The sequence below is a fragment of the Colossoma macropomum genome, unplaced genomic scaffold, assembly GCF_904425465.1.
Source record: "Colossoma macropomum unplaced genomic scaffold, Colossoma_macropomum, whole genome shotgun sequence".
Lineage (NCBI taxonomy): Eukaryota > Metazoa > Chordata > Actinopteri > Characiformes > Serrasalmidae > Colossoma > Colossoma macropomum.
The window spans coordinates 34,323,259-34,339,563 of record NW_023494802.1 but is presented as its reverse complement, the minus strand read 5'-3'; the positions used below and the strand labels follow the sequence as shown (position 1 = coordinate 34,339,563).

General features: G+C 39.6%; 1 protein-coding gene across 4 annotated transcripts; it reads left to right on the top strand.

The window, feature by feature from the left end:
* Positions 1-196: 196 nt before the first annotated feature.
* Positions 197-11,680, top strand: znf740b (zinc finger protein 740b). 4 transcript variants are annotated; one of them, XM_036591892.1, is made up of 7 exons: positions 197-291; positions 4,013-4,161; positions 4,498-4,740; positions 5,165-5,299; positions 5,426-5,555; positions 6,667-6,785; positions 8,966-11,680. In XM_036591892.1, exons 2-7 carry the CDS (start codon positions 4,117-4,119, stop codon positions 9,140-9,142), a joined length of 849 nt encoding a protein of 282 aa, XP_036447785.1. In that variant the 5' UTR covers positions 197-291; positions 4,013-4,116; the 3' UTR covers positions 9,143-11,680. The 4 variants fall into 4 exon arrangements, with proteins under 4 accessions (XP_036447785.1, XP_036447787.1, XP_036447786.1 ...); XM_036591894.1 differs by having other exon boundaries at positions 5,165-5,281; positions 8,966-9,142; XM_036591893.1 differs by having other exon boundaries at positions 201-291; positions 4,069-4,161; positions 8,966-9,142.
* The last annotated feature ends 4,625 nt before the right edge of the window (positions 11,681-16,305 follow it).

The window sequence follows — 16,305 nt, the reverse complement described above, 5'->3', positions numbered from 1 at the left end:
TACATACATTTTGGGAGGGAGCGCCCTCTAGCGTTTGAGAAAACCGGAAGACATTGGTAATTCTCCTCTCTACAAGTTCTCTGATAAAGTGTTAATTAAACTGGTTAAATTATACTGGTTTTACTGGTCAGCGCCCCCTGCCGGACCGGAGGAAACGAGTCACTCGCCGTCTCCAGGTCACGTGCTTTGCTCTCCCCTGAGAGCACTTCCGGTAGCGTTTCCTGTGTTTGTAAACTGGGGAAAAAAAATTGGGAGTCCGAGGAGAGAAATCGCGCAGAAAGAGAAGAGAAGGTAAAGCGGGCCGAGCGGGTCTTTACGGAGCTGAGTGAGACTGAGTTATTTAACCTGAAGCCCAGTCGGTAAACACGCGACTGAGGGCTGTTTAATACGGGCCGCTGGAGTGAAGCGCACCGCCCCGCTGCGGCTCCGAGGCTCAAGTCGGCTGCTTTTTCGGTTTTTCCCGTTCCACCTTAAATGGTGCAGCAGTTATCATTATAACGCATGAGGCGTCCGAGTGTAACTGCTGCTCCATTTAAGGTGGAACGGGGAAATTCGAACAAGAATCTGGAGAACAAGGCGCTGAACTCAGCCTCGTCCTGCTGCTGTGTTGATTGAACAGATGGTGAATGGAGTTTAGCTTAGCATCAGGCTAACGAGCTCTACAGCACTTTAACGTTAGTGTATCCAGCGATGCTTGGCTGAATCTTCTATACTGAGCACACAGTTCTGTTGGGTTTCATTATTTCAGCGTGCCAGAAACCTGAAGAGGCAAAGTGCATAGTAATACTATTAACCATAATATATAGAGAGGAACTCCACCGATGTCTTCACATTTATTTAAGATGTAAACAAAGTCATTCAGAGTGGTCTGGTGTGAAATGCTCTGTTCTAGAGAAACTTACATAGTCAGAATTGTTCACAGTGTTGGTGATAGGAACCAGACGTCTGAAGAGTGTGTCCCTCTCAAAGCTCCCTCACAGAAAGCTATTACATGAAATGGTTATGAATATGCTGCCTGATGCCGTGACACAGAATTGGACAGTTTTGTGATAAACTTTTGGCTTAATATATATTTTGAATCATTTATTTTAATCTATACATGGCCGAGGGGTGCATCCAAGGCATTGTAAGGCAAAATAGTTCCCAAAGAAAAGTTTTTCAGTTTTATGACCATTTTGCCTTTATCAACATTACATCTAAAAGCTCACAAGACTCAGGTATGTTCTCTGGAGGTTTTGGATAGTATATAAAATGCCTGTATTTGTGTTGTAGACATTGGGACCTCTGGTTCCTATCAGCACCGCTGTAAAGAAATCTGAGTCGGTAAGATTCTCTACAATGAAACATTTCACATCAAACCACTGTGAATGACTCAGTTTACCATCTCAAGAACTGGATTGTTCAGAAATTCTGAAAAAGTGGTAGAATTCCTCTTTACGTATTCACATAACTAGTGCTGGGCGATATTGATCAAACTCAGTACCACAGTATTTTGTGAATATATCACTGTATTAAACAGCATTTAAGCTTTCATTAATAAAGTTAAGGGCTTTCTGAGTAGTGCTGTAGCACTCTAAAAGAAAAAACTGACAATGCTTTTAATTGTTTTTATTGGACTGCACATTTCCAGAAAGAAAACATGCTATTTTTTATTTTTATGGAACGATATGCTTTGTAGTAATAGGAGAATTCCACTGATTTTTCAACATTTCTGCATAATTCAGTCATTGAGGTGTAAACAGATTCATTGAGAGTGATTTGACATGAAATGGTTCACTTGAAGAGAAGCTTACCGACTTACAGTGGTGGTGATAGCAATGTCCACAGCGCATATATAGCCATTTTATTTGCTATCCAACTAGACAATTTTAAAAGCCTAAAGCATAAATGATAAATGATTTATGCTTTATATAATTCCTAAATATATAGCCACCTTACAAAAAGTTTAATTTGTAGTGTTGATGATAAAATAGTGCTAAATCTGGGGGAAAAAAAGGTTTTTTAGGGTCCTTTCACTGCCACTCTGAACAATTCTGACTGGACGTTAATCTAGAATGGCACATTTCACATCAAATCACTCTGTCACTTTGTGTACATCGTAAAGGTTTAATTATACAGTATTTTTTTATCATTGGAGTTCTCGTTTAACTACCAGGTTCTGGATATGTAAAGTACACAAAACCGAAACAAACCACGTGACTTGAACATCACTTTTTATGTCATGAACATGATGCTCATTATCTATCAAATATACTGATAAACACGTTGATAAAACTGAGAAGCAATAGCAGCATTGTGATATGTAAATATCACATTATACTGGTATAGATGATATATAACCCAGCACTATATAACACCTTTCATACGTTGAAGAGTGTCCGCACAGTTTGAAATAGAGCAAACACTGCGTTCAAGTATATCAATACAACATATTTTGTCATAGTTTTAAATACACCATTTGCTGAAAAGTAAAACATTTTTCTCAGTAAAAACTTTATCTACGTATTTGTAGCCAAGTAGCTCGACACACTTTTATAAGCGCTTACCAATTGTGACTGTCATTTTTAATCACCTGTACACATTTCATTGCTTTTGAATTTTTGTGTTGAACAGTTCCCTCCATTGAGTCTTATTTGTTTATTTTTTATTTAATCATGCTTCATCTGATTATTTCTACACTGTGTGGCTGCTGTATTTGACTTTGTTGGATGGCTGCTGTTAATTGTGGCTTTCCTCATTGCTTTCTGTCATTACAATACAGCAGGTTTAGCGGGATTGGTATCTATGAAGTAGGGGTGGGCATCTTCAGGCACCTTGCAATTGGATTTTTTTCGATTTCAATTTAGGGTGTGATTAGAAAACGATTCTTTATGCATCTTGATGCAGCTCATGATTTGTCATCAATAGGCTTTGCTGCAGCTTAGAACTACTTTATATTAAATTTTTGGCTTACGCACTTTCTTCACATTAATTTATTTACATTTTTCTTGAAAAGCACATAGTAAATACTATAATAATGAGGCCGCTTTTTGACAGCTGTTTCCCTGCTTGTTCTTCAAATGAAGCGTGACTTACATGCTTATAACCTATAAGAAACTTCAGAATGCTTCATGAGCTGTACTCATGTAAATGAGCGAGTACTAGGTATTTTCCATTGCTTTAGGACTGCTCTAAAATTCAGCTGTAGATGGCTGTGGAAAAACATAAAGTACTATATTTTCATAAATTTACAACTCAGCTGGGCCACCGGGATACTTAAGCTGCAATTTACTTAAAATGCTGAGAATTTTTGATGCGAAATGGTTTATTATAGAGAAAATTACTGGCTGTTTTACTGACTTTTTTTTTTTTTACAGTGGGGGTAACAGAAACCAGAGTCTTGCAATGTCTACAACAAATTTTTTTTTACTATTTTATTTACTATTCAGAATGACCAGAGAGCCTACATGTATCTTATGCGTTTTAATATGTAATGCTAATAATGCTAAAATAGTGTTAAACCTGAAAAAGTACATTTTCTTTGTGTACTGTTTGCTTTACAATGCCCTGTTTGTACCATTTCACATCAAACCACTATGTTTGACTGTTTACATCTTGACACTTTAATTAAGCAGAAATGTTAAAAAATCAATGGAATTCCTTATAAAACAAAAAGTCCAATTATAATGTTTAGTAAATCAATTCGGAATCTTTCAAGAGAAAATTATGATGCATCTAAGAATCGATTTTTTTCCCACCCCTACCATGAAGGCATCTCAAAGTAAGTTTATTAGAACCAGAAGTGATCCTTGAACACACTTGCTTTGAGAACTTTGATACAGAAGACCCTGAAATCGTCAGGCCTAAATCTAAAGATGCCTTTCTATGAGGGACTGTGGGAGAAAGAGCAAATGCCTGATTCTAGCATGTAAATGTTTTGATTTGTTGTCTAAAGCTGAGCTTCTGGGGGCTTCTTAGACTAATATGGGTGGACATTTTCTTGGCCTTACATCACCCCCCCCTCTGTTTTTAGGCTTGCGCCCCTGATGATTGTGGCTTGTGTGGTATCTGTTCATTCTCTCTACCCAGTGTGAAGCTCTCTGTCCCCCAACACACGCACACACTCTCATCCCTGCGATGTCACAACTTTCCAGCAACTCAGTCCGAGAGCACATGAAATGGGTCAGTGTTTGTTTTCCCCCTTATTTGCATTTGTTTCAGTTTCATATCTTTGCGTTCAGAGCTTAAGTCTTTTGTTCCTGTCACATGCTTCCACTGCTAGTCCTGTGGTGCCAAAATGTGCTTCATGTTCACATCCGCTCCTAATCTGTTTGTGACCTCTGCATACATTCTCAAATTCACCCTTAACCTCTGACTTAAACAACCCCCCAACTGGAAGTCAGCAAAATCAATTCTGTTCAACCTGACAAATCAATATTAGCAGTGGTCAGAAAAAAAAGGGAAATTAGGAAATGTCGATGGCTCAGATTACTTTAACACTTGTGTTTGTGTATGCAGGCTGGGTTGCTGGGCTGTGAGGCAGTGCTCTCCAGTATGGCTTTGATGCAGGCCAGTTCCACACCCAGCCATAAAAAGATGGCCACTCCATTGGGCCAGGGTCAGAGAGACAACCACAGCCACAGCCACGGGCATAACCACAACCACAACCAGAACCAAAACCACAACCAGAACCACAGCCAGGATGCCCATAGTCACCACAGCCACATGGTCCTGCCCTCTGGAGTCAGCTGCCCACCAATGGTAAGCTTGGCTCTGTTGCCACCATTTTCATGGAATCACAGAGGATTTTATGGAATTTGCCAGAGGAGGTCCGGTAATGTAATCTGCGCTTAATTTGACTGGCCCATTTGTACTGGATAAAGGATCTGTGTAATTTCCCCAAACAGACTGTATCAAAACATTACCACAGAGAGATTCCTGTCAGTGTTATGCAACACGTGGCACACTTCCATACAGTAACACCACCCAACAAAATAGAAATTGCATTGCCTTCTATAGGTATTTTGGAGATTCTTTCTCCTTGTAATTTAGCCATCGACAAAAATGGAAGTCTTGTCATAAACTTTCCTCCCAGATTTACTCCCATTGCGCTGTTATTACCATAACATATAAAACTCAGAAGTTTCAGAAGAATCTAATAGATTTCATTTGTTCGTGCTTGCAGCTCATTAATAAGGATGGAGAGTTCCACTCTTCCAGGCTGCTGGAGGAGAAGGACATGCAGTCCAGCCAGAACCTGCAGCCAAAGAAGAAGAACAGAAAGACAGGAACGCCTACCAAAGTGAGAGAAAAAGCACAGGCAAGTAACCAGCCTGTCTGCGTGATTGCATGCTTCTTTGCATGAATTTATTCGAAGTTCCATTGTCAAGTGTGTGTATGTTTCTTCCTTTTTGAATTTTATGTTTTTGTGTTTGTATGTATACAGGTGGAGATGCCCGATCCCAGCGATGACAGCTCCCTCAACTCCCAAGTCCAAAAGAACTTCATCTGTGAGCACTGCTATGGAGCATTCCGGAGTAGTTACCACCTGAAACGGCACATTCTCACCCATACAGGTGTGCTTTTCAACGTTAACAGACTCCTGCTTTCATGCAGCACAAATTCAGATGTAAAAGCAGAAAAGTTAAAAGGCAAGCACCTGCGCTGAGAGCCAAAGCTGCTTGAATCCAGCATTTCTTCTAAAAGTAGTGGTATTAATAAGGTGTTTGTCCCCTTTTTGCTGCAGTAAGTCTCTACTCTTCTGAGAGGGCTTTACAGTAGATGTTGGAACATTGTTGTGAGGATTTGATTGTATTCAGCCACAAGAACATTAGCGAGGTCAGGTACTGAAGTTGTCACTCCAACTCATCACAAAGGTATTGGATGGAGTGCCATCACTCCAGAGAACCCAGTTCCACTTCTCCACACCACAGTGCTGGGGAAATGCACCCCAAAGCTCATGTGGAGCAGCCCATCCTATTCTTTTCAATAGAAATTATACATGCTGTGCAGTGGAACACCTGTATCAGTCATGGGTGTACCTTAAATTAGCTGAATTAATTCAGATGACCTTGCTAAGGTCACAGGTGTTCAGACAGTGTCCTACATCAAAAAGTGCACATATACATATACACTATATAGACAAAAGTATTGGGACAGACCTCCTTATTATTGAGTTCAGGTGTTACAGCTATACCCATTGCTAACAGGTGTATAAAATTAAGCGCATAACCTTGGGGGTTTGGCAAATGCCAGGAGAACATTACATGCCTGACTTCATTGTGCCAACTGTAAAGTTTGTGGAAGAGGGATAATGCTATGAAGTTGTTTTTCAGGGGTTGGCCTAAACCCCTTAGTTCCAGTGAAAGGAAATCTTAATGCTTCAGCAGACCAAGACCTTTTGGACAATTCTATGCTTTCAACTTTGTGGGAACAGTTTGTGGGAACAGTTTTTTTCCAGCATGACTGAGCCCCAGTGCACAAAGCAAGGTCCATTAAGGCATGGTTGGGTGAGTTTGGTGTGGAAGAACTTGTCAATGTAACAAGCTCCGCTCACTTGCTGCACAGCCAGCAGTTCATTCTCCAGCTCCTTACACAGACCACAATGTAATCTTAAAAGTATCAGGGGGTACAGTTGTCTCTTGTTTTTATTATGCCTCACTGTATAAATTTATGTTTTGTATGTAGGAGAGAAGCCTTTTGGGTGTGATATGTGCGACATGCGGTTTATTCAGCGCTATCACCTGGAGAGACACAAGCGTGTACACAGTGGAGAGAAGCCTTATCAGTGTGACCGCTGTCAGCAGGTCAGTAACTCGCACACAAGATACCAATCTCCTGGCGTACACTGAGAGAACTGACTGTAATCATTGTAATCATCAAATAGTAAGAATGTCCAGAAAAGTTTTATAAACTTGTATAGATTGTTACCCCAGTCCTGATTAGAGTTGATTAAAATTGCCCCAGTCCTGGTCCAGTATTTATTTTTTCACAGCTAATACAGCCACACAGTGCACAGTTCAGGTGGAATAACATTATTAAAAACAATTTCAGTAAGATAGCAGCTGTGCTGCTTGTTATTTTAAAATGCTATCACATTTTTATGTATATGGACCATTCCGCAGAGTAAAAAAAAAAACAACTTTTAAAAAAACAGTATTTAAGTATTCAGTCCTTAGATATTTACAAGGATTATGTTATGATCTATTTAATCTATTTAAACTCAAGACATTAATTGAGATAATAATGAGCCAAATATATACAAAATCATAATTTATAAGGTGCTTTCCATTTGGAGATGGCTGTCCCAAACCCTAACCCCTAAAATTCAACTTGTAAAAAAATGCATTTATTCATTCATTCATTCATCCATTCATTTATATTTTTATTCATTTTTAAAGATTTATTGATTGCTTTTAAAGTAAAGTAGAAACATTTAAGTTTACCATGAGTTTCATTTTAAAATAAAAAAAATAGATATTCAAAAGAATTGTCATTACTAAAACAGTCACCACTGGAACATTTGGTAAAGTGTTGGTAGCGTTGTTTTTGTCAGTGACAAAATGGAATTTTCAGTCATTTATTTTCTTAAAATAAAAATAACTAAGGTATTAGTAAGGTATTAGGTCACTCAAAGCAAAAGGATTATAGTCAGTTAAAAGTCCGAAACGGGTTTTGAACTCTTTGAACCAGTTCAGCAGAAATGATGCACATATCTGCCCGGTACCGCTGATACCGATGCAGATACATAAACATTTATGGAATGTAGACATTGGGACGAGATCCACCTAGACCAGGTTGGAATGAAAACATGCAACCACACCGACTTTGATAAGATTGAACACCTCTGACATAGACTAACAGTGCAGAGACATATAACATTTAGCACAGTAGCCCAGCGCCACCTGAACACAATGAATACATCATCATCAAATATCAGTTTAAAACCTAAACACATGTCTAATCTGCCTGTAACAATATGACTCCAAAATCATTGTGACTCCTTATTAAAATCAGTTGGTTTTTAGATTGTCCATAGTGTGATACTTAACTGATACTTTTTTGGGACTGTTTTTTTTTTTTATGTGAAAAAGCATCTGCACACTCAAATCTGTGTAAATCTGACTAATTCTTTACTGTTTTATGTGTTTACTTTCAGCTGCTCTAACATGAGCAAACTACTGCTTTTCTCAGTGCTGTAGACATGCACTCTAATTTTACATGCAGTTGGTTTAGCTTTGTTTTTACTAAAGGCATCTAGCCTAACCGCAGTCAAAACACTGGCAAGTTTACATTTTCTACTTCAAAATAGTTCCACACTGCAAACATTTCAACTGCTTGTTAGCTTCTGAAAATGTACCTCAGTGCTACAGGTTGTGGAAAATGTCTGTTTATGTCACCTCTATGACAGCGGCATAAACACAGCACATTGGGGTAAAATAGCCTGAACAAGGCATTGAAATTAGATCAAGCTTTCAGACTGGACCTGGCTCCAATACTAATTAGAAGTGTAACAACACACTCAGCCCATGAATAGATTCGATTTTCCGTACTGGGTTCATGATTTGATATTTTCACAATATTTTGAACAAAATTCAAATGAAGAATTATGAGTATTAGTCTTGTTGTTGCACAACTTATTAATAACATTTGAACTGGGGGGCAGAAGCTATCGACCAGTGAAAATGCATGAAATGGCAAAATTAATCCATCGTCACAATGCACACTGCCACATTTTTGCATCTCACTGTCACAATGTCATGATGCATTATTACACCTCTAATACTAGTCTTTCAAACCAGAATGGGACATCCTGATGAAATAGTATTTTAAAGAGTTAGTGCTAGTGTTGTAGCCAAAAGTGAGACCTGGACAGACTCCTCGTCTAGCTCTGATCAGACTGTAGTCTTCTGCTTCAAATAACCAGTGTTCGTCTTTCTTTCTTTCTCTTTCTCTGTCACTCGTCCTCCTTCTCTCCCACCCACAGAACTTCTCTAGGACGGACCGGTTGTTGCGGCACCGGCGGCTGTGTGCTGTAGGCATTGCTAAGGAGGAGAACCAGTCGTGCTGTGAGGGCCGCTCTTACTCACAGGACCCCCCTCAGCACACAGCATCCTGGAGCCCCCTACAGGCCAACAGCAGCAACAGCAGGCTGGCTGTGTGAAGCTCTGTGCTCTGATGGAAGCCTCTGGTCAGCCAGCTCAGTCGGAGAGGAGTGGACTCAATGCAGCCACCTGGGGGCGCTCTACTGTGCCAGACTGATCCCAGAGTTTCTGGCAAAGACTCCATCTCCAGCCCCGCTCCAACCAGGTCAATATTCAGCCACAGACGGTGGAAGTGTTTTTTTGTATTGTTTTGACTTGGGCGGAGGGGGATCTTTTTGTATTGTTCTTTTTAAAGTAGATGGTACTGACCCTGGAAGGGTTGGAGTAGTTTGTTATACTGCACAGGCAATAATGAGTTCAGTTAGCAAGTAGAGGATCAGTGAGATGGGGTTATTACTACTACATCCTTTGATAGTTCAAGTGACAGGATAGAGAATGATTGACACACATAACACAGCCAGTTAAATGTGTTGAATTGCATTTGGGATGTCACAAGAATAATATCTTTGAACAGGTTCGGGGGCTTCAGCCATCGTCACATGTGGCCTTGAAATTGTCAGAACTAAAACTTGCTCCAACCTTTTGTGGCACATGTCTGCAGCAAGATAACCAGTAGTGCAAGGAGGTGCTAACCAGTGTAAAACTAACTAATACAACAGCTGAAGGGTTGTTATCCATTCTGATCATTTGAATTTTTCCAAACCAGTGCAAACAGATTTGGACAACCTGGCCCTTAAAGATGTGGTTCAGTGAAAATTCAAATTTACACAGTTTTCCACTGTGGCGTCCAAGTTTTGCTGCATTAGTTTAGCTCTGTGGCTGTGTTGCTAGCAAACACTAGAAGTCAGTAGTCACCCAAATCTTTTCCGTAAATACATCCCCAGAGCATGTCTCAACCCTCTCAAACCTCATTGAGATTTTCATTAAGGTTGCGCACGTGACTTGCTGTAAATTATAAATATGAGGTTGAAGTTTTACGTTGTCCTAAACTACTTTAACAATCTGCACAGCCTTAATGAAGACCTAGATGCAGTTTGAGCGAGTTAGAAGTTTTAGGGATGTAATTACGGAAAAAGATTTGGGTGATTAATGACTTCTGGTGTTTAGCAGTGTTAGCCCCGTAGCTCCAGCGCTAAACTAAAGAAGGAAAATTTGGACACTAAACATGTCTCGTCTGACATGGTAAGTGGAAATTGGTGTCCATTAGATTTTCAGTCAACCATTCCTTTTAACAGTGTAAGTGGCAAGAGTTTTGCATCCAGCTACAAGAGTACGAGACTGCATGGACAGATGTGATCTGGAAATGAGAACACATGTCTGGGGACAACTGTCAAACTTTTGGAGCTAGGGGACAGCCCCTCTAAAACCTGCCCCCAAATTCCTCTAGTCACTGCTCATTTAACGTCAAGTATAAGCAATAATACCAGCAAAACAAACTAGCTAGAGAAACTGTTTATTTTTACAGCATGTAATGTGTTTGCCATGCACTCGTCTACATGCATAATTGGAGTTTTTGAGGGGATTTTTCAGCCATGCTTATGTTGACGTCCATGGAATAACGACAGGCTTGTTTGTCAAATAGTGCTGACGAGCCCACCTACTTTGACCTCCACCTTTACGAGGAGTTGGATTAGTTTACAAATTTCGCACTCTGTTTGTTCGCACCATAATAAGCCTATATTTCCATCCACATTTAGCCCAAGATTTCTCATGGCTGTCCCCGGACGTTCTCGTTACAAGATCCTGTCTGGTCCAGCGAATGATGAATCAGTTATGATCAACACTTTTGTAGCCCTAGCAGTTTGAAAGCCACTGATTCATACAAATGCTATCAGATGAGAAGCAAACAAAAAGTCAGATTGCAATAATGCTTATGTTGTTTGAGGGACTTTTCTACCTTCTAGGGTACATCTAGGAAATTAATACATACTGGTGCAGGTCATACATTCATTGAAAAGGTCATGAAAGGCATTTGTGTTTATCCTTTGCAATTTTTATGTGCTTATGAACTGTTCGTTTATGGATACTACTTGTCTTATAAACAAGTCAGATCCAGGTTGGAAATGGATCATTCAGTGACTGGATCAGTTTTTACTAGGTCTTGTATTTCTGACAGTGCGTCTTAAGAACTGTAATTGGACTCAAAAACACTGGATCGATTTGGGCCAAACAGTATGTGCTTTTAACACTTAGTCATAGTCATTTTTTATATCTGAACCTATTACAGACTTTGAGAACACAGACTACATGCAGTTTTCATCTGCTGAATTATTAAGTTAATATATTTTTTTATTTTTGCATTTTCCAAGACATTTTCTGTAGTTATAGTTTTTAGGCTGCTGCAGGTGTTTAAACTGGTAGTCTCGATAGTCCTGCCCCCTTTTGTAATAAGTAGGTTTGCATGAAGTTCAGTTCCTCAAAATGTATACTGTATTGTGATTGTTAAAAGAGAGAAGAAAGTATTTTTTGGAACCATTACTATTATTTTTTTGGTTTGTATTTTTTATCATGCTCAAACATGCACACTAAACTTTCTTACCCAGCTAGACATGTAGTGAATGGAGATATAGGGCCTCAAACACCAATAAATTGATTTCTTTTACAAGAAACATTTGCTTTCTTTTGCCTCTGTTAGCATTTGAAGACAGAAGGTCATACATAGGCCTATGTAGTTTTTGTTGACATGCTGTACTGTGTACTGCCACCAGGTGGCACCTCGTGCCCAATTCTTGTGGCAAAGTCTAATTGTATCAAAAGTACCGACTGCAAATGTTTGGCTTTTTAACCTCTAAAAAGGGTGTCATGAGTTTGCGATGATTTGTTGGCTATTACAGCGCTTACGACACGCCCAGCTGACCCACTGCAGTGGCCGTGAGAAGCATCTTAGGGTCCGGCGTTGTTCGTAATGACAAGAGGGTAATGAGGTTATTTCAAGGCTGCGCAAGCCAGCGGAGGGCACTGCACTACTTAGTGAAGTCATGTCTCCATCTCCAAGCTTCTGACCACGTTAAGGTGAACTAGAGTGGGTGAGATGGCAAACATAACGTCACAATTCTTTAATACCTTTTCATGATACACAGTATGCATTACAATATGTTTTAATTCAACATATGTGAAAATGACTAATAAGGAATTGTAATAAGAATCTGCTGGTGGAAATAGTAATAAGACCAGATGATGCCATAATGGGCTGATACCCAATCAACTACGCAATGCGAAGCCCTCAGAAAGTCTACACTGGAAACGTTAAAGGGGAATTCCAGTGATTTTTCACAATTTCTGCTTAATTCAGTGGTTGAGTTGTACATACTTTTATTGTGAAAAAACGGTTCATTTATAGAGACGTACTGACTCAGATTTCTTTACAGTGGTGCTGATATGAACCAGGGGTCGCCATGTCTAGCTACAATGCAAATATAGCCATTTTATTTACAATCCAAAACCACCACTGAACCTTCATGTTTCTTCTGAGTTAATATGTATAATGTTGATGATGTTGGGGATTATTGTGCCTTAGAACACCCTTCATGTATCCATCCGCCATGGATGTATGAAAAATAAACTGATTAAAATACATTTTGACAAAACGTAAACAAACTTTTCAGCTAATAGCTTGAGAGAACTAGCTACAGGTGTGTAACATGAATAAAAGTAAAGTAAGTGGCTCACAGGAGATTCTAAAAATTATACTACTAACTGAATCCTTTAGCAGGCTAGCAAAAATGGGAGAAACGGTATTCCAGCTCTCTTTTCTCCACCTCATGGTTAGTTTGTCCTCAACCGTTTTTGGCTAGTTAGCCGTGGCTCGACCCCATTGGTATCCAAAAGGCGGCTGGCTTAACTGCAGCATCTAAGTTGGACTTGATCCATGCAGTTGTTGAGTGCTGTAGAAGGACTGGCAGTACCAACAGTAAACTCAGAAACGCGTACTGGTGTAATTTATCATGACAATGATTACATATCGTCATATTGCACACCGCTAATGTGGACTAGGTAGATTTTTAACTACTGATCGCTGGAACAGTGAAGGGCCGCTTTCCCGGACATGGATTTCCCAGTCTTGGACTAAATTCCAGTGTCAGTGGTGAATCACCTTTTAGAATGTCTTTTACATCTAGCTTTAGGCTTTCCTAAACTCACAGTTTCACTCTTTAAAATAAAGGTGCCTGATAGAAGAAGCACTTTTGGATACTTAAAAAGAAAAAATTTGGTTCTTCAAAAAGGTTCTTCACACTCACACATGACATTCATAAAAAGCTTCCCTAAAAACACCCATTAAAAGTTTTTAGGAAATTTTTGTAAATGAGATGTGTGAGCGAAGAACCCTTTACATATTGTTAAGGTTCTAGGAAGAACCTTCAAATTGGTCTATGAATGTGCATTACAGAAATGTTCTTTAAACCTTTGAAAGGTTATTCATACTCACAAATCTCCTTTTCAAGCATGGTTCTTTAAGGAACCTGAAGTGGTTCCTTTATGGCATCACTCAAAGGACCCCTTTATGTACAGTACCTTCCATAAATATTGGCACCCCTGGTAATTATGAGCAAAATAAGCTGTAAAAAATATTTTTATTTACTTATTCTTTTGATCTTTCATTCAAAATATTAGCAAAATCTAGCCTTTATTTCATTTTATAATGAAAAAATTGAAAGGAAATATCTAAAAAGCATCTACAACAATGTTATGAAATGAAGATTTTTATTAAATCTATAGGTGTCACAAGAAATTCCTATGAGTAAAATCTAACTGAAGTATATTTCCACTCATATTTTATGTTTTTAAGTTCACCTGAGCGATTAGGAACACTTAAATGGTCAGCCATGACTTCCTAATTCACTGGGGAATATGTATGAGATGAAACACAGGCCAAATGCCCTCAGTCACCCATCACTATGAGAAAGACCAGAGAGTACAGCAGTGATGTGTGACAAAAGTTGTTGAGTAGCAGTGGCACAAATCAGGAAATGGCTACAAGAAAATAGCAAAAGAGTTGAAAATGTGCATTTCCACTATCAGAGCAATAATTAAGAAATTCAAAACAACTGGAGATGTTAAGAATCTGCCGTGAAGAGGACGTATGTCTCTACTGACCCCATGCACAGTGAGGAGGCTGGTTCAAGTGCACAAAGAATCTCCAGGGATCACAAATGGGGAACTGCAGAGATTAGTTAGGTCTTGGGGTCACAGCGTCTCCCAAACCACAATCCAAAACCATCTATAACAGTTGTGGTCAGAAGGTTAGACCTAAACTCTATAGAAAACCTGAGGCATGAGCTGAAGAGGAGAGTCCACAGTGTGGACCTCCGAATCTGAAGGATCTTTACATTAAGTAAACGTTCTTCACACTAACAAATTTGTGAGGTTCTTCACACACAAGACTCATTTTCACATATGGTTCTTTAAGGAACTTAAAGCGGTTCTTCAACAGCAACGTTCAAAGAACCATTTGTGGCACTTCTCTTTTTTAAATAGTGTGGCTTTGTATAAACTGATATCCTACTGGAGCATCAGCTATGATGTTCAGCAGAAATGTGTTAGAAAACTAGATAAACGAATGCAGGGTAAAGAGCAGTCTGGCTCTGCGGGGTTTCAGAGGGGATTATGGATGGTTTCTGCCCGGGTTAGTAGCTCTGATTTACTGTGCGTGTGGACAGGGAGCATTTACTGCAGTCTCTCCTTAATGATGAACACAGTGATGGGGTCGAGAGAACGTGGGGGTTGGGGAGATTCCTAGACAACCAGACCAGTCATGTAACGCTGGAATGTCCAATTCCAGTGCCAAGCAGAGCCTATCACAGCACTGCACAATTCACCTTCAGCTGATCGTAGTTTGGCTTTGGTTAGGCCAGCTGACCTGCTTGAAGAACTGAATCAGATGCGCAAAAGCAGCAGCACTCAGTGTTCTAATACACTGATCATATTTCTATGGCCTGGCAGAATGCCTGGGGATTTGGAGAAGCATTCAATGCTAGGGTGCACATCAGGAACACTTTGCATGGACATTGACTGGCCCATAGCTCCACTTGTAACTCATCCAGTACTGCTAATTAAGGCCTTTGGGATTGCTAGATTAGGGTTGGAACTAATGTTTAACCACATGGCACAGTGGTACTGTCAATGTCAAAATCCATATTGTATTAATTTCCATTTTCTTGCTTTTGGTGAGTAGTAAAAGTTGCTATTCCAATGCAATTATGAATCAAATCAAAGTAGCCAGAGTTTTATCTGCAATATAAGAGTTCCAGACAGTAGTGGTCATAGGAACCAGAGGTCACAATGTCTTCCATGTATATATAGCCATTTTATTTACTATCCAAAGCCACCAGTGAACCCATGTCTTCTGAGTCTTTTATGATGGTAAAATAGTGGAAAATCAGACAAAAATGTTTTCGTTTGGGACTAATAGTAATAAATCCACATTCTTTAGGCCAAAAGCTCAAAACTATCATAAAACAATGTCTCAGACATCATGCAGTGTATTCCTAACCACTTAAAGGCGCAGTATTCGGTTCTAGAGAATGATTGTTTATATTTGAACTCAATAGCAAAACAACTACACCACTCCCTTCAGAAGCTCCGCCCCCCAAATTGGACGAGCATTGTCAAGGCTAGGCGAAAGTTACTGGGCTGGCAAACTTATTTTTAGGTCTGGCCTTTAAAACCCGGACAAATTGTACGGACAAATACCATGATATAATGTTAGAGTGAACAACCACACAGCAAGTATTGTAATTAATATTAGCTGGGGTGTGCATTAGCAAAGTGTTGCTACAATTGCTGCTGTGAAGCTAACCAGTCGCTGTCACAAATATTAGCAAATGGGACAAAACAATATACTGACTTCTGTGAAACAGCAAAAATAAGTTAATTAAGTCAACTCTCAATGAAGGGAAAGTCCGCTACTGTAAAACCTAAAATGATAGTTTAAAAGTCAGAGGTACTGGCAGAGAACTTACCACTCTGTAATGTCTTCTGAGTTTCTCAAACGCTAGAAGGCGCTCCAGAGCAAGTCCAAAATGAAAGGGGTAAGATGGAGCATTTGAGCAAAATCATAGTTTGTAAATGCTTAAACATTTCTAAGATAAAAGAATACATTCACTTCCTGGACACAGAACAAACCCGGACCACATCCGGCATTTAGATGCGGCCCACATACCACATGGAATGACGGCACAGAAGTGGGCCAGATGCGGTTGCCAGAACCCAGCCTGTTTACTGC